Source organism: Malurus melanocephalus, unplaced genomic scaffold (assembly GCF_030028575.1).
Source record: "Malurus melanocephalus ecotype Western Australia unplaced genomic scaffold, MMel_1.1 scaffold_235, whole genome shotgun sequence".
NCBI lineage: Eukaryota > Metazoa > Chordata > Aves > Passeriformes > Maluridae > Malurus > Malurus melanocephalus.
This window is the reverse complement of record NW_026623467.1, coordinates 186796-205035: the sequence shown is the minus strand read 5'-3', so window position 1 is coordinate 205035 and position 18240 is coordinate 186796. Positions and strand designations below refer to the sequence as shown.

At 37.1% G+C, this 18240-nt stretch overlaps 1 protein-coding gene across 2 annotated transcripts in view; it reads left to right on the top strand.

Annotated features, from left to right (window-relative positions):
• Positions 1–131: 131 nt before the first annotated feature.
• The window catches only part of TMEM63A (transmembrane protein 63A), a 28167-nt gene continuing 10058 nt past the window's right edge, over positions 132–18240 (top strand). For both annotated transcript variants that reach the window (XM_057374869.1, XM_057374868.1), the window contains exons 1-14: positions 132–357; positions 2627–2706; positions 4253–4316; positions 5442–5479; positions 6615–6757; positions 8259–8310; positions 9442–9550; positions 9936–10006; positions 10756–10836; positions 11465–11588; positions 11954–12087; positions 14099–14236; positions 16025–16178; positions 16915–17021. In XM_057374869.1, the coding sequence (XP_057230852.1) occupies positions 172–357; positions 2627–2706; positions 4253–4316; positions 5442–5479; positions 6615–6757; positions 8259–8310; positions 9442–9550; positions 9936–10006; positions 10756–10836; positions 11465–11588; positions 11954–12087; positions 14099–14236; positions 16025–16178; positions 16915–17021 (1481 nt within the window). In that variant the 5' untranslated portion in view covers positions 132–171. The remainder of the gene's footprint in view (positions 358–2626; positions 2707–4252; positions 4317–5441; positions 5480–6614; positions 6758–8258; positions 8311–9441; positions 9551–9935; positions 10007–10755; positions 10837–11464; positions 11589–11953; positions 12088–14098; positions 14237–16024; positions 16179–16914; positions 17022–18240) is intronic.

Genomic DNA, 18240 nt, shown 5'->3' with positions numbered 1-18240 from the left:
CTCTTCTGCAATTGTCTTCAGATGCCTGTAGAGGATGTGGTTTGTTAGATGTCTGGAATTCTTGTCTGGGCACTGCTGGTAACTGAGCCTGTCAGTTATTGTAAAATATTTCACGAGTTTGTTTCACCTTTTTTTTTTTCTTTCTTTTGTTCTTTTAAAGGGAAAGACAGAATGAACCCTTTCTTTTTTCTGGGGTTTGGACATTCTCGTCTAGGCTTCTTTGGGAACAGAAGTGGACCCTTCAACACAACAAATGAGACTTACTGCTACAGCACTGCCCAGGGCAGCACAGTGCTCCAAGGAGTAACTTTTGGTGGAATCCCAACTGTCCTGCTGCTTGATGTAACCTTCTTTTTTGTAAGCCCAGTTTTCTATTTCTTGTATTGAGAGTTTTTCTGTTCGTCTCAAAAGTTAGATTGTTCAGAATTCTCTTATTTATCAGGTTGGAATTTGTTTCTGAAAATCTTCAGAGTAAGAAATGAGTTAAAGCCATCTTGAGAAGATCAAAGCACTTTTGGAGTGTTGATAAATGTTTGCATACAGATGGGATGGTGGTGTCACTGTATGTTGGATGTGTCGATGTAGGGAGAGCGCAGTGTCATAGGAGCTGTGTGTGGAGTCACAGTGAGTTTTGTGGTTGTAGCTCAAATTTTCATGTTTTATCTTAACTGCAAGAACATTTGGCTTTAAGTATTGGGTATATTTTCGGGAAGAAGACACCACTCCTAACTTGATTGTGAAATGACAAATTTTCCACGTTAYATTGCCTTTTGAAAAAACAAGTTTTTTAAAGTTAGATTTCCTGAAGCTGTTAGTGAAATAATGTACTGACCAGTTCAGTCCTGACAAAAGGCAGAATATGATTAATTGCTRTCTGGGGGCTCCAGGACAGGCCTGAGACTGAAATAAGACTTGTGATTATTTCTGTAAGCTTGGTGTAGGTGGTCTTTAGCCACCAGAAACAGGATTGCAGACCTGCAAATTAGCCTGAAAAGTGAGTCTATGGTAATAAAATAAGACTAAAGTGATGACAGTTTCTGTGTTCTGGAAATCTGCTGTAAAGAAACTTACAGTACCCATGTTCTGAGCTGGTAGYTCTGTAGGAATGTAGAGGATGTTCCTAAAAATTATGTAGTGGCATTCTTTGCAGCTGATTTGGTGTATGCTACCATTAAACCATTTTCTGACGTTTTACTGTATTTACAGCTCTGTGTGACTGACAGCACAACATTTAACAAGATTCAGTTGAAGTGTTTGGAGGAACTTTTTTTTTAATTTTAAAAAAAAGCTGTGGCTCAATTTAAGACAATGAGTCTCTGCTTTTGAATTCCTTGCTGTTGAACTCTGCACTCAGGCAGGGTTAGGTAGAGAGTTGGTTGCAGCACTGAAAGCTCCTCTCTTCTTCAAGTACCATATACTGAAAATTATTTAACAATTCCCGTATTCCTATTTTCATGGCATTTTTACTGCATATCCCTTTAGTAATTGGTGGGTTTCTGATGTATTATTTCTAGGCTGGTTTCCAAGGAAGTGAGGTTGATATGTTTCAACATCTTTCCATTTTTATCTGGCAGTCCTACCTAATAACTGTAGAATACTATAGCCAGTTTCAACCAAAGCTGTCAAGGAGTCTAGGGAACTTTCCTGCTTGTATCATGTTTAATGACCAGATAAAGGAGGAAGATTTAATKAATCCCCCCTGTTGGGAGGAAGACTCTTATAAGAAGGTTATATTCATCATGAAATGTGGAAATTAGCTGTGTAATCTTGACACAGATATAATCTGGATGTGTATCCTGGCTCGCCTGTGAGTATTTGATCCCAGTAAATTACATCACTAACACCACTTTCCAGCCAAACAGGTATGGTACGTAGGAGGAACCAGAAGGTGAGGGTGTGTGCTACATATGCATAGGAAACAGGCCTTGTTACTTCACTGCATTCTGTAGGGCAGCCTGTTTCTTAAAAAAAAAAAAAAAAAAAAAAATAAAAAAAAAAAAAAAAAAAAAAAAAAAAAAAAAAAAAAAAAAGAAAGAAAGAAATGAATCTATGAAGTACTCAGTGATGGGGCATTTTTTCTTGTTTCCTTAGTCTCTTTCAAAAAGGGAAAATACAGGGGGCAGATTAAAAATACATTGCAGGAATCAAATATAAGTTTCTGAGGGCTGAAAGTTATAAAAATATATTACTTGGGATTAAATAATGCCTACACTTGAAAAATAGTCGAGCTCCTTATAGACTGCTTATATCACTGTCTGAAAAGCAAATAAAACTGCAAGTCTTCCATCATAGTTCTGGTCATTAGGTAAGAAATAACAGTAAAAGTGAGTGCATGGAAGTTTTGACTTCTTCTCAAGCACCACTGGCTGCTTTTCCTGTCACAAACCTTCATACATTTKGAATTCAGAAGTAGTTTTACATGCAGTTCTCCTCCCTTTTAAATTAGAACAGGAAGGCAGCTGTCCTGGTCCTTGGTCTGTTGCATGGCCACCACTGAGCTGATTGGCAAGTGATCATTTATTTAGGASCTAGGACAGCATTTTTTTGCCAGTTCTTACACACCTAAGAATAGTTATTATGAAATGGGAAAACTAAATATTTTAATATCTTCCTTTTTATTTTCTAGATTTTAATATTACTGTTTTCCATTATAAGAAAGAGATTCTGGGACTATGGTCGCGTTGCTCTGGTGTCAGAAGTTGAAAGGTAAAAAAGATACACAATCAAACTGATTTGTAGAAAACATTTGGGGACTGGGGAGGAAAGTACAGTAAATAGGGCTTACATTAAGTGTATTTGTATAATTTAGATACTTTTGTCTTCACATGTGCTTGTTTGTTAAAAATGCCCTCACATTCTTGTGTGAAATACACCCCTCTCAGGGTGGTTTCAGGGTGGCTCGTGGTTTCAGCCATAAGTYGTGTGTTTGCCATTCTCATGAATTCCATCCTACAGTTGTGAGTGAAGGAAGTGGAAGTAAGGAAATAGGCTGCTTGTCTGCTGACATGCTGTACATTGATGTTTGCAGTGTGATTCTGTACATAGGGATATTAACCATTTTGTTTATCTTGGCTCGAGCCCTGTGTGTTCACAGAGCTCCCTGCACAGCCTGTGCTATAAAATTTCCCTAGGGTTCAAAAATGAAAACATACTGTCGCAGGTTTCTGAAATTCTTCATTGATTTTTAGTAATACTAAAAATTATTGAACTTTTGATTCCTTTCTTTTCAGGTTTTTTTTTTTTTGTTGTTTGTTTGTTTTTTGGTGGGGTTTTTTTTCTGCAGGATGATGTGTGGGCAGGTTTTAAAGCTAAGCTGTCTGTGAAGTGGGGAAGCTTTAACCGTGAGCCTCTTCCTGGTGTAATSAAGTTGTGGTAAATTCACAACTGAGCAACAGGAAAGAACTCAAACCCTGTTTTTAGGTGTAACCCATGTACAGTTGGGAAAGGTAGATGATGTAAAATAAGATGGGCAGTAACTGAGRAGGCTTTAATCCAGCTAGCTCAAGCAGCAGTGATGAAGGTGCTCTGTTATTGGGCTGTGSAGGCCTGGCACCAATAGCCCCTGGAGCAGCCAGACATCCAGGAGCCTGTGTTTCAGTCATGCTGGACCTAGCTGGGCTTGCTGGTCCAAATTACAGAGTTACCTCGGAACATTCTAACTCCATTCTAACACATGTTGTCCTGTAATTACTGTTGCAACATTTCTTTTTAGCAATGAACTGAAAACAGGTACTCTGCTACTTTTGAGAGCTATAGAGTTTCTAAATGTTTCTAGCCTTGCTACAGAACTGTCGGTGCGACGGGGTGGCTTTGCAGGGATTTAACTGCGAGGAGAAATTTTGAGCACTGGCKGTACAATGAAGCAAGAAAGATGGAGGGAAAAGAAGTGATGTCTTGTAAGGAAGAMTATCCAAATAGGAAACCAGCTTGCAAATCTGAATCTGGCTAGGCTCCCAACCCTGTGTTGCATTCTCTTACATCACTGTGGGTTTAACGTCCCAATAAAATGTTATTTTCCTTCTAGTTTAGTTATGTGCTCTCATGTCTGGAGCTCTCTTTTCAACATGAGACATACACAGGCTACCATAATTTGCCATGTGCTACAAGGTGAAAACCACAGATTTCACAAGTGGGAAAAGTGTGTTTGTACTKCTTCCTTAGTTGTTTTGGAATTGTTAAAATTGAAATAATTCTGTAGAATCCCATCATGTGTTMTTACATATACTTAAAAGCATMATTTAATTTATTTTAGTGAATCAAGATACAACCGATTATCAACATCATCATCAGTACCTGAAGATCTTGAATATGATAAGGTAAGTATTCTAGAGTTTTCATAATACCTTCTTAATGGAATCTATTTAGTGGAATCTGCTGTAATTTGCCATTCCATGTAGTTMAATGAACTACTCATTAAAATTTAAGTTCATCTCTATGCAAAAATTATTAATGCATTATTTACTGTGTTTTTATAGAATGATACGTAATCCGTTTCCTGACAAACTATTGCCATAAACCAGTATCTTGTGTCATTGTTTCTGTTTGTAGGTTGTTGTTTTTTTTAACTTAGAGAGGGATTATATGTTAGCATTTTAAAGGGGGAGGGGAGAGTAAAAAAAGACTAGTAAATAATTTGYATTTGGATAACAGTTCAAAAAGTTTCACTGTGTTCACATTGCAAATATTGCCTAGTTSCTCTTTGCAGTAAATTGTTTTCCTCAAAGTATTGAGAAAACTGGATGCAAGTGTGAGGCTAATAATAGAGCCATGCACTCTTAATAATCAAATTGGTTTGGAGTGGAGGGTAATATTTCAGCCAAACTTTTAACTGGCTCCCTCTATGGTCTCTCTGGAGTCTTTGAATTGGCATATTTCTATAATTTTGTGTTGCAACTTCAGAATGAACCATGCAAGAGTTGTTCAGTGGTGGCRTCCTGTATTTTAACATTCAGTGCATGCATCACCTTAACATCTAGCCTTGCAATTAATTATTTGTGTGAGCATCAAAAGCATATTAGTGMTTGATCAGGATTGCTCTGCAATTTGTGTGCTTTTCTTCATCTTTTTAAAACCCTATAGCAACTTCAGCTGTTGGATAACATGTGTCTATTTAGTTGGATAATACTTGAAAGAAGAGGCCTTTTGAGAGAGAAGGTGTTTTAGAACCATAGTGGGACACTCAGTGAGATGTGCTCTCTGCTGCCCAGTTTTTTTGGAGGATTTGTAAACCTATATAAGAAGCCTTTCTATTAATGTAAACACAGCAGTGTTTCTAACAAGCATTTAACTGATTCACTTGTGTTAGACTCCTGTATTTCAGAGCAACAAACTACCAGCTTTTTAGCTAAGAGGTTGGTTTAATAGAAACACTTCTCTTAACTGGATGGATTAGATCTGTTTCTTTTATGTTAGCTCCTGAAAACGTCTTTCTTTATTTACAGGGATTTTGTTCCTGGATAACAGCTGCTTTTCGGATGCGGTAAGTATATGAAACAGAAATGGTGATCTGTTGTTTGCTTTGATCTTAATTAAAAAAGGTGATTGCCATTCAAAAATTTGGGAATTTTTCACCTTTGAGTAGATACAATTTTAGTATAAGCACTGATACACGTGCCTCTGGTTGGGTGAAAAAAGAAAGTGAAAACAATTATGGGAATACTTTTTCAGGATATAATTGTCCTGCTAACAGCCAAGGGACTTCCCAATCTTGAACAGTGTGTGAACCAAAGTGAATCTATGGCATTATATGGATTCAGATCTAATAACTACACTCCAGGCTTTTGCTCTTCAAAGGGTACCTTGCGGGTGTGCCCATGTTTGAAGCCAGTAGGGCCCCAGGCAGGCAGTGGGATTTCTCTGCAAGGAGTTCTGTGGAGAACTGATGGTTTGGTTGGGGCTGGAATTGACTAACTAAGAAAAGTCCATCCCAGTGTTTCCCAGAAACTGAATGTTAGACATGCGATGTATGTTCTTTATATCTCCTGGGGCTTAGTAGATCATGATTTTTAAAAATCAGTTACTAGCTTGGATATATTGAAATACAAAAGGGGTGAGAGTTAAGCCTGTCTTTCTCCATTTTGCTAGTTCAGTTACTCCCTTTTCCAAGTTCTCCTATTTTCATGATCTAATCTACTGACAGTGGAGAGAGGATGAGAGTTCATTCCAAAGCCTATTATATCTCCTGTTACCTGGGTGTCACAAGAGTGAGGTGATTYTGTTGTAATTTTCCTCACAGGGAGCCTTTGTGGAGATGAGTGAATACTGTCACAGCATGACCTTAAATTTGGAGAGCTAGGCTTGTGACTGGCATGCAGCAGGAGGTCACAGCAAATGACTTTGTSCTCTTCTAGTCCAAAAGAATTTGGATTTGTATTTTTTTTCAGATTATTGTTTCAATCTAAAATTYGCTAGTGTTAATTTTTGTATGGTGGTACTGCACAAGAAAAATACACTTTTGGAACTTGAGTTTACATGAGAAAGAACACAGCCATTTTGAAARCCAGTAAAGATTGATGAGGATGTCACCGAGTAGATTGAGGATTTAATGTATGTTCATAAACCACTCCCAAGAAGACTAAGYAGATTGACCATGTGCTTTTCTGTCTCTGATGCAGTGATGATGAGATTCATGAGAGGTGTGGTGAAGATGCCATTCATTACCTCGCTTTCCAACGCCACATCATCTGCTTGCTGATTGCCATCAGCATTTTGTCTGTGTGTGTGATATTGCCTGTCAACCTGTCAGGTGATCTACTTGGTAAGAATTAATTTTATTTTGGATTCTGAGAAGAATTCTTTATTTTATATCACGGTAAAAGCTTTTACGTTTTTCTTTTTTTTCATTTAGGTGAACTTTATAAGGTAGTGAACTTTATAAGCAGTTTGTGAAGATGGCATCCAGCCAGGGTCAACCCATTASGRAGGGTTAAAACATTTTCGTAAACCAACCAGTTAATTTGGTCTTTAATGAGAAATGTTTTCCATTTGACTGATYTTAAAATCATCAGCCATGACTTGAATTTTTGTTTTAATCTAGTTACAGTCTCCCATTGCTCCTTTATGTCTTGGTTTGTGTCTCGAAATGGACAAATCTTCTTGTAGAGACTTTGTCAATGCCGATTAGACAAAGTTTATTTCATGTTTCTTGCAGTCTAGTCCTGATTATGTCTTCCAGTGTGGCACCTACAAATAAAAAGTCATGTCCTCTAGTCTGCTATTTGGTTTTCTGGTGGGAAACCTGAGTTCTTTGAGAGAGAATTCTGTTAAACCCTGTTTATACATTATTTTTTATAATGAGCCCTTATAATCCCGTTTTATACCTGGCTTTGTGTCAGTCTCATCAAGATCATGTTTAAAGGGTTGTTCTTGGTTTTTAAGAACCTTGTGACTTAGTACTTGTCTTGTAATAGGATATATTGTGCCTTTTCCTTTTTGTATTGTTTCGCTGTGGAGCTTCCATCTCTGATTCCCAATTGCTCCTTCTTGGCAAATACCTATTTATAGTAATATCAGCTTTCTATTAAAGCAGGAAAATACAGCTCTGTTTTTCTGTGTTAACTTTTGGGACTCTGGGAAATACAGCTGAAAACCAAAGCTTCKGTATCTCTCCCTTTCTTCCTCTTTCACTCCAAGGTGATTTTGTGCATTTGGAGTTCTTTCAGTTGTGTTGACTTAACTTGCAATGTGGTTTAACAGTCTGGGCTAGAGGATTGTTTAGCTTTCTAGATACACTTAACTACTTTTCCCTTTGTGAACATKTACTCAATTTTCCCTCACTTGCATTATCATTTTTTAAAATACTTGACAGTCTAGAGAGGTAATGTAAACCTGTTTTTTGCCTTAGCAAGGTTATCAGCACTGTTTTGTCAATACTGAATCAATGCAGCTTAAAAGCCTGAGATAAGAAATCAGTTAAGATGAAAGAAAAATGYGAAGGAAATATGCTGAATCCCTAAACAATGTAGTTAATGGACATGAAGGGAGATTGGAGGGAGAAAGGGAACTGCTTGAAAGATCTAGTGTTCATAATTTTCTGGATGGCTTGAATATGGTATAATYCCAGGGCTTTTTATCCAACTGTAAAACGCAATACAGAGTAAACCAGCATTGATTATCGTCTTTTTTAGCCATGAACTTGCTCAGCATTAAAAAGCAATGTATCAGCATCTTTAAAATAGAATAAAAGAATAAAAGCTGACTTTCTGATAGTTTATCTGAGTGTTGCACCGATTAATTTGCCTCCTTGTTTTTGTTCTTAGATAAAGATCCCTATAGTTTTGGAAGAACAACTATAGTAAACTTACAAACTAGGTGAGTCTTGCAGAGTCCCTTTATGCTAATGTCTGACATGGTCTCCAAATGCAGGAATTGCTACTTGCAGCATGGCTCATAGGATTGGAATAACTTAATCCCCCTCCATCAGCTGAGACTGGGATATGTTCTGCTTCAGGCTGTGCATTTACAGTGCTGATAAGAAATCTTGAGACTGGGCTTCTACTCTCTCAGCTCTCAGTTCTCACACCATGTTTCTCTTGGCAAGTGACTGTACACCTAGTGATATTATTGTCAGAAATTTCCTCATTAAGAGAAACCAAGTTTCAGAAGGAAAGTAAAGCTGAAAGCTTTACTGGAATGTGTGACTTTACATTCCCTTACATTAGATTTATGTGTGCGCATAACTCTCCCATCTGAGATTGCAATTAAAATGACTTCTATGTGTTTTAAAACTAATCTGTAAAATAGTTGAAATACAAAGCTGCACGAGTCTTCTGATTTATTACTTGATCAATCCACATCCATCCATGACACTATGTCCAATAGAATTTCTTTGTTTGTTTGTTTAACCATGTTATGAAACCAAGTAACTACTGGGGATTTATTTTTGCTTGACTGGATTTTTTATCTGTAAAATAGGATCCTTTATTTTAGTTTAATTTCAATTATTAATGCTCTTTACAAAGCTGAAGAGCTGTTCACAGAAGAGACCTTMTGTAATCTCTGAAGAAGGAGCTATCAGAAAAGCAGGATTTACTCCCTGTATGAGCCTGTTTTCAATTTGAGTAAGGATTGTGTTCAAGGAAAATTCAATTATGCACTCAGCACAGTAAATAAAAAAGTAAATAACAAACATTTTGGCAAATTGTGTCATGTGTGCTATTGGCCATCTGAACAAGAAAATGAAAGGCAAACACTGCCTAAATATGTCCATGTCATAGGACATCTGTTTTTTCACAGGTCCGTTACCCATAGAATTTTACAAGATAATACCCTATTGGCTGTGCAAGGCATCTGCATAGGTGTGACTGACTGCCAGTAACTACCTTCTTTTTCTTGTTTTGTGTTCATTGAGAGGTTCTGATCTAATTAGCATTTTGAGGGCTACTTGTGTCAGTTGGATAATTGGTTCTTCCTGTTTCTCATTGCTAACATTTTGTCTGACAGCAATAATCTCCTTTGGCTGCACACAGTTTTTGCTGTTGTTTACCTGATTCTGACTGTTGTCTTCATGAGACATCACATGAAGTATGTCACCTACAAAGAAGAAAACACAGTAAGTGTCTGTATTGGGGTGAAAAAAACCCATAGAACATATTWGCCAGTGGATAATGCTTAAAAAGCAAATTGCTAAGGTGCCTCCTGCCTACTAGTACATAAATGGGAAGGAATTGACTGAAASCAATACTCTACTGAGTGAATGGTGAAAATGGATGGAGAGAAGTGGTGTGGGGAKGAATTAGTGGAATTTTGCTGTAACCTATTACCAGTGTAGAAGGCGCCATCTTCAATAGATGGAGCTCCCACCAAAATCAGAATTTCCTACATTTTTCCACCCTCTGCTACACAGCTATTTGTGCTGTGCCACTGCCTTTCTTATATTCTTGTTTTCACTTTTCTGATATGKTTTTTCAAAATGTGACTTACATTTTCTCTCCCAGGTTAAGTGCACATTGTTTATAACTGGTCTTCCAAAAAATGCAAGTGAGGAAACAGTACAAAGTCATTTCACGTAAGTTCCATTCTTGAGTAATAACATTCAGATCATAGAATGGTTTGGGTAGGAAGAGATCTTAAAGGTCATTCAGTTCCAACCCTCTGCCATGGGCAGGGACACCTTCCACTAGACCAGGATGCTCAGAACCCCATCCAGCCTGGCCTTGAGCTCTTCCAGGGAGAGGGCATCCATCTTCCTGGGCAACCTGTGCCAGTGCCTCACCACCCCCACAGAAAAGGATTTAATCCCAGGATTTAATCTAAACCTGCTCTCTTTCYRTTTGAAGTCATTCTCCCTTGTCTTATCACCACATGCCCTAGTAAARGCTATCTCCATCTTTTATTAGGAACAGGAGATAAAAAATTGTCCTGGTAGTTTTACTTACCCAAGCAAATAGGTTTTTTGAATTTTGCACTGTTTAAAATTCATGTTATAGTATCCATCTTCTAAAAGCATGTCTTACTCCTTAGCCAGAATTGAGAAAAGACTAAATTTCCATAAAGTTAGTTAGCTGATCTTAAAATCAGAATTTAAGAAAGTGTCTGTATCCACACTTTCCATTCATGCCTCCGCACAACTTTTACTTGGAAAAAAGCTGTGCATSTCCTGTTAAGTAACTTTCAACAACAGTCATTGCGTAAGTCTCTACTCTCTGAAAGCTCATTCAGAAATTAAATGAGTGATGAGATGCCGTTAGATATCAGTGCTGCTCTTTGAAATGGTTTCTTCTGTTCTTACTGTTTTCATGTGCTGCTTCCTTTCAGGGATGCCTACCCAACTTGCACTGTGCTGGAGGTYCAGCTCTGTTATGATGTAGCCAAGCTTATGAACCTGTTCAAAAAAAGGTGCTTGTTTTTCTAACCTACACGAGTTTACCATAATTTTATGAATGCTTTGCCAGTCCTTGATCAGCATGTACTGACTTGGTGCACACTAGAAATGAATTCTGCTTTTCAAGTTCTGGTCTGAGTTTCAGTTAGATTCAGCTGTGTTTTAAAGGGAGTCGTGGGATTCAGCCCATCTCTTGTAGGTGTAATAAGTTGTGTGTTGCCTAAGCTGATTTTTGACTTACTGAATATCTATTTATGTATGTATGTAGTTAATTATTTTGTCAGGCTATGCAATGTGAAAAGCTGAACTCCTGAATTAATAGCTCTGTTAACTCTTCTTTGGCCAGAGTTGCTGATCACAGGAGAGACAAATMTTATCTTCTGGGCTCTCAAGAATAGCATTGGGTTGGTTTTTTTCCTGGAACCTCACTACAAGTGTAGGCWGTATAATGATATTATAGACTTGAAAATAAATTATACTTATATAAGTAACCAAAATAAAGTGCATGTAATTATTTTTGGTGACTGATTAATTTGCTAGGAGTCCTTGGCGTAACTTTTTCTCTCAGGGATTATAATCTTTTTWAACTTGTTGTTGATACCGTTCTCTTGCAAAATGTTATAGATGTATTTTTCTGTGCAGAAAACAGGCAGAAAAAAGCCTGATTTACTATGAACACCTGCATCAGAAATATGGCAAGAGGGTCCAAATCAACCCTAAACCATGTGGCCAATTTTGCTGCTGTGAAATAAGAGGATGTGAAAGGGTAAGAGACTGTGTTCTTTTTTAGTTATGGCTAGGTAGATTATTAGAAGAGTAGAAAGTCATTTTTGTGTCATGTTTTGCTGACCTTCAGAAAATTCTTTATTTCTTCATTACCSGTAGCTCATCCCTCATGTTCTTTTACTGCATGGGAAAGCGGAATTAATTCCCTGAAACTTTTGARATGTGGTCTTAGTGCGCAAACTGATGTACAAGAAAATATTCTTGTTTGTTTTTCTTTGACTTGTGGCATGATTTGTAATCTATGGGAGTGGTATGATGAAGGGTGCCTATGATTTRTGTAAGCTGTGTGTTAAAGAAGATATTGGCCATTGTACTCAGATGTAACAGTCATCAATTTCCCCACAGGAAGATGCTGTAGATTATTATACCAAAGTTAGAAATGAACTTGAAGAAGAATATTCAAAAGAGGAACAAACTGTTCATAATAAACCATTGGGAATGGCTTTTGTAACATTTCAAGAGAAGTCCATGGCAACCTAGTAAGTATTTTCTATAGTCTTGTTCGTTCTCTTTTTACTAAAATAGTGCAACTGATCTCTTGTTTGTGTCCCTTGCTTGCTTATGTTGGTTATTCCTTTCTTCTTTTTCACCATTCTATGGATTTGCTCTGCTTTGCTTTCTGGTAAGTTTTTCCATAAGTGTGCATTTTAGCCTCTRTGCTTTAGAATGAAGAAATTATCTAAGTGACTAAAAGGCTGGGGACATTTAATGGGATAAAAAGCTTTCCTCTTCTGTGTGGGATCCAATCCATCAGTGTAGGTTAATAGGAGGCCAGACTAATTTGTTCTTGAATATGAGTTACTAATATCTCCATTTTCTACKGTGCAAATAGTCCAATTATCAAACTATCAGAGTGTGTGCAAATTACATGGCTAGTTAAGTCACCTCAGCAGGGTAGGGTCAGTGAGGGACCTGGCCACAGGTGATAGGTGAACATTATGTATCTCTGTTACCTGTACCAAATATCAGAAGTCGTTCTGTGCTTTTATTCAGTCATTTGWAGAGAAAATGCATGTACCCTCTCATTTTCTGTTGGCACTTTGTGAGCATCTTTTGCTAACACAGGGTGGGTAAAGGGAAGCAGAATAATATTTGCATTACAACAGAACACATCATGCTATTTTTAAATTCTTCATAGCCTCTCTGATTTAAATTGTCTGCCTTCTTTTGACCTTGAAGTCATGTTAGAGAGGCAGCCTTTCAGGCTGTTTTGCAAGGAAGTCCAGGGTGTAGAATTTCTTGCAAGAATTTGATATGTTGGAGAAAGTGTTGCTTGCTACTCTTYAACTGAATAGTGATTATGTGATGAAATCTGCTTGGAATTAATGTGGTGGRCTCCATTCCCTGGAAAATTAGATTRAATTATGTGTGAAGCTGAGGCTCCCATCTAATTAGAAAGTTACTTGGTGCCCTTAGGATKCTTTGCTCCACAGAGCCCTGAAATAGGATGGGAGAAACAGGAAGCCAGAACTGAGGTTTTGGGGGCTCAGGTGGTTGTAGACACYTGTTTAATGATGGCTAAAACTTGCTCTGTATGTTTGTTTTTTATTTAATAAAATGTCAAAGAATAATTAACTTTCTTAAATACTTGCTGCTGCAACATGCTGGCAATCTGACATCACTGCTTGAATTCTGGTAAGGAAAAGATCTGGGGATTGGGGGTTGTGTTTGTTAGTTTAGTGTTCCTGTGTGTGGGGTTCTCTGTCTTCTTTATGTTAAGACCACATCTGAGAAACAGGCATGTTCACAGATTTTATAATCTACCCATTCAAATATAAAATCTGYTGTTTCTATGCTCCTGTAACAAAATAGCTTCTGAATGTGTGCTTAGCCCTTCTACTGCTGTCCTGTGAGCGATCTTTGAAATAATTTATTCTGGGCATGTTTAAATTTTCTTTAAATATATMAAGTGTCAGTCAACTCATAATATTAGAAGACAGAATTAAACACTGTGATTATTTTAGGAGTGGGTGAAAGAGGCTAATATTTTGAATTGTGAGGATATCAGCATGCTAAAAATTCTTCTGAGAATTGGTGCTCAAGGCAAAATTGGCTGGTTTGGATACTAGTGTAAARGATTAGTCTGCACTCTCATTTCATTAGTCGATTTTGATTTGAAAACAGCTGTATTATGTAAAGATGTATTTAGGAAACTGTCTTTTTTTTCCAATGCCCTCAGGCTTTGATTTTTTTTTTTTATATGACTCATTGCTGTTGTTCATATTGGTAGAAGCAGTAAACAGTTTAAACCAAGACTGCTTTTCATTTCCAACAAAACAGATGTCAGGCCTATGGTAGCAACTGTTTATATAATGGTCATTAATGCATAATGTTACATTGTTGTTTAAACTCTATCTTGATCATAGGTTATTAAAATTTAAAAAAMCAGAAACCCTTTATCACTGTACCACTATTTTGAGACGTTCTCATTACATCTTCAGCATTTTCAGATGTTAAAAATTGGAAAAATCTACCTCTTCTTCCTTACAGCATTCTTAAGGACTTCAATGCTTGCAAATGTCAGAGCATTAAGTGTAAAGGAGAACCCCAGCCATCGCCTTACAGCAGGGAGCTGTGTGTATCCAGCTGGGAGGTTACATATGCTCCTTATCCTGAGAATATTTGTTGGTAAGATTCCTGTCTTACATCCATTTATTGGTGATAATGTAGGTTTAGAATGGGCACAGGATAAATAGGTGTGAGTGGATTTTTCTTTAATCCCAAACTAAAACTTTATGTARTGTTGGAATGTGGCTGATCTGCGTCTTTATTTTCATTCCTGTGTTCTTCATTAACCTTGGGGTCTGTGGWCATCACTTGGGGTAATGGACTAGAGTTTTGCCATTCCAATCTAATCCTGTTTATGTCTGTCCCTCAACATTTGCATTTTTTGAGGTTAGTGCATATCTACTGTTGARAYCTGAAGAAAGCAACCTGGTGTTGGYGCTGAGCATCCTCRAAGTGTATACATATTTTTCTGAATTGCCACATGAGTGTAACTTGATCCACTCTGTAAACTCTGATCTGTCTTYTAACATCTTTATTGACTCAGTACATTTCCTAGATAAATGCTTTTTGRATTAAACTGTTCCTGTGCTGTCATCTGGCATGCTTATATGCTAAAAACCATCTAAACGTTTTTCATTTGCTTTGCAAATCACTTAGGTTTGGCTCAATACAATCCTTTTTTCTGTACTAGTAAATTCGTTGTGACGTTTCCATTGCCCAATCCAAAACTGTAAGTGAAACACAAACATGCACAAATGACTGTATTTCACCTATATGTAATTTTTTTTTTAAAAGCACACTTTTTTCTTAAGGATTTTAAGAGAAAATTACGGTCAATGTGCTATTGATTTCTGCTAATTGAGAGGTTTTCTCTAGGACTACAGTTCTGCAGTTGGGAATAAAATTCAGATTATTTAACTACAAGGCAGACAACCATGATTCTTAGCTGTGTCTGTTGCAGCAGCCTTATTTTGACATATGAGTTAAAAAAAATATCTTTCAAGCTGCTTTCCATATAGAGACAGTTAATTGTGCTTTTTTTAATAAAAGGGTTCTTCCATGTGTATGTGCTTCATTTCCTCTACCTTTGTTCAGGCACTGGACTTAGGAAATGGTCTGGGAGACTTAGTGCACTGAAGCACTTGCAAAACTTTTCTAAACATCGCTAAGAGAAGAAAATGGTGGGATTTTGATGTTTTGGGTTGGTTTGTTTTGTTTTTTTTTTCCTGATCTTTTTCTTTTTTCCTTCCCCGCTTTGAAGAAGAGGGACCACAGSGATTTGCCAAGTTCACAAAAAGTCTTGTCATAATTAGGGACATTACTGAGCCTCTGTATCCCTGTTTTGTTTGTTCTGAATATTTGCTTTGGTTGGAGTTCAAATTGTTCCAGTCCCTTTGGCAGCCATCTCAAATAGCATTTAAGAACTTGTTTAAAATCTATGGTTGCTGTTTTAATATGGCAGGAAGGGATGCAGTATTTGTAAATTATTTTATTTCACTTTTTTTTTTTTGGTAGATTCTACCTCTGCTAGGTATTCTCCTTGCAGAAATGCTCTGTGTCTTCTATCTCTGTCTCTTGTTCCATTTCTGTTTAGTACTTCTGTATTATTGAACAATGGAAGTGTTTTATCCCAAACTTTAACTACATTATACATGGTGATTGTGTAATGAAAGACTAAGTATGTCCTTCTGCAAGCATAATTTATGTCATCATTCAAGAGTGGTTGCACAGTTCTCTTTATTTCTAATAGCAACTGGARCTTGTGTAGTGCTTTGTTATATAACTTTGAAAGCTCAGTTTAGAAAAAGCAGTGCCACCTGTTACTTGACAGATAGTAGATATCCTTTTTTAACAGCGAATGCTTGCTGCTTGTTTTAATGTCCTTTTTATTTTTACTTCTTTCCCCAGGAAAAATCTTTCAGTGCATGGACTGAAATGGTGGTTCAGATGGGCTTGCATCAATTTGCTTCTTTTTATTGTGCTGTTTTTTCTCACKACTCCTTCCATAATCATCTCAACCATGGACAAGTTCAATGTCACTAAACCTATTCACTACCTTAATGTGAGTATTGCCATGTGTTTGGATATAGCTGTAGATCAGACCAAAATTTTGGTAAATTGATAGACATGGTTTCATTGTCTTACTATACACCTTCAGTTGGAATTCTCAGGATTGTTTTATGTAGCTGCTGATTAGAAAACWTAAGTCCAGAATTACTTTAGCCTTGTTTTGTTCCTGGATAATAATCTGAAGTAATTTAATCTGCAATTTTGTAATATTATAACATATTTATATATTTGTTTGTGATAACAATTTGCAATCCAAGCTCACATTAATTCTACATTTTGTAATAAAAAATTTTCCAAAAAATGGGATTTTAGGTTCAACTTGTATTTTGATTTTTATGAGTAGAAGGGGGGAATTCAGATTTTTCACTCTGAGGTAAAATATTGTTTTTATTTTGCTTATAGGATTCAAAGCAAGATGGCATATATATATCTGATCTTGTTTGGCTGCAACTAAAGTAACTTGGAAGCTGTTCTTTTAAAATATTTCCCCAAACTAGTGTAAACTGYATAAAAACTACTTGTGASACTGCACTTTCATGGAATTTAAYTCCCAATCTCACTYTGGGATTTTGTCTTGCATGCAGTGSCTAAGCACTACTCAATTTAAGACTACCTGATTATAATTTCTTCAGTTCATCCTGCTATAAATTACAAAAAGCGAAATATTACCACCGCAGCTGCATTAAAATGTTTTTAATACTTATTTTTATTTCCGCCCCCCCACCTAGAATCCTGTCATCAGTCAATTTTTCCCGACACTCTTGCTCTGGTCCTTCTCAGCTTTGCTGCCAACAATTGTCTATTACTCAACTTTGCTGGAGTCCCACTGGACAAAGTAAGCAAACTTTTCATCTGTTTTTGCCTTATCAGCTKAGCTATCAAAATAAATAAAAGTGCTTATCTTTCACAGAGCATTTAAATCTGCTGACCCCTCATTGCAGGGAATTTCCTGTTCATGTCTCTTTCTYGTGTTACAACCACACTTCAGGGTTTAGGTAATGTGTAACCCACACAACAAGTGTAATCTGACCACATGATTTGCTTATGCTTTGCCCTGCTCCCCACCTTGGTCCTCTTGTTGTTTAATTAAAAAAAAAATGTATGACCAGGCTCAGGAAGTATTGCTTCAACAGGAGCATGGGAAGTGCCTCTAATCCCATAATTAACTTGCTCTCTGGGAAGATAGGCCATGTTGGTTTGGATCCCATGTAGGCTGACAATTTATAAAAAAAGGCTTCCATTTTTTTTTTTTTTTGTTTGGCATGACAAAATGGTCTGGATGTAACTCCTAGGGCACAGCTCAGCTCTGTTGGATATTAGTGGTGTTCTGAGAAGGCTTATGGGACAAAGGCCCAGCAGATGTTGATGCAAGGTTTTTACACAGAACTGGTACACCGCAGAGATGTCAAGCCCACTAAAGTACTGTAGTCTTGGAGAACTCGGCACAGTTTGGTTTGGAATACCAGATCTGAAGCCCTGTTTACCTAGAGTCAGATAGAAGCATGGTACTGCACACTCAATCCCAGCTTCACTMAACCTTTATCCATAAAGCTTGTAGCCATTTCTTTTGTCTGTTTTGTATGATTTTATATTCAATTTTTTCTCCTGATTTTTTTGTACCGTTCCTTTCTAAAACATCATATCCAGAGTCTGTTGTTTATTTGTCACAGTTGTATACTTATCATCAACTCCGTTTTTTTGTTTTGGTAGTTGTGCTACACACATGAACTTTGAGCCCTTCTCAATCAGTCAAAATAATTTTCTAAAGTCACTAGATCTCATAGGTCTGATTTCAAGCCTCGGTGTAGTTACACTGATGGGTCTCACAGTGTCCAAAAGTTCCTGTAATAAAACCCCTATGGTTTTAAAGCCAGTCAGATACCATCTCTAAGAGTCTCAACTGTTCATAGTGCTGCACTTTTCTGACAACAGGGTGTCACTAGATCTGTGTTSCTGCTACTGTAGTAGGGGTATAGTATTAATAGTGTCATGTTGTTCCCTAAGACTTGACACTTGGCAAGGACAAGCCAGGAGATTGTTTAAGTGTCTGGTTT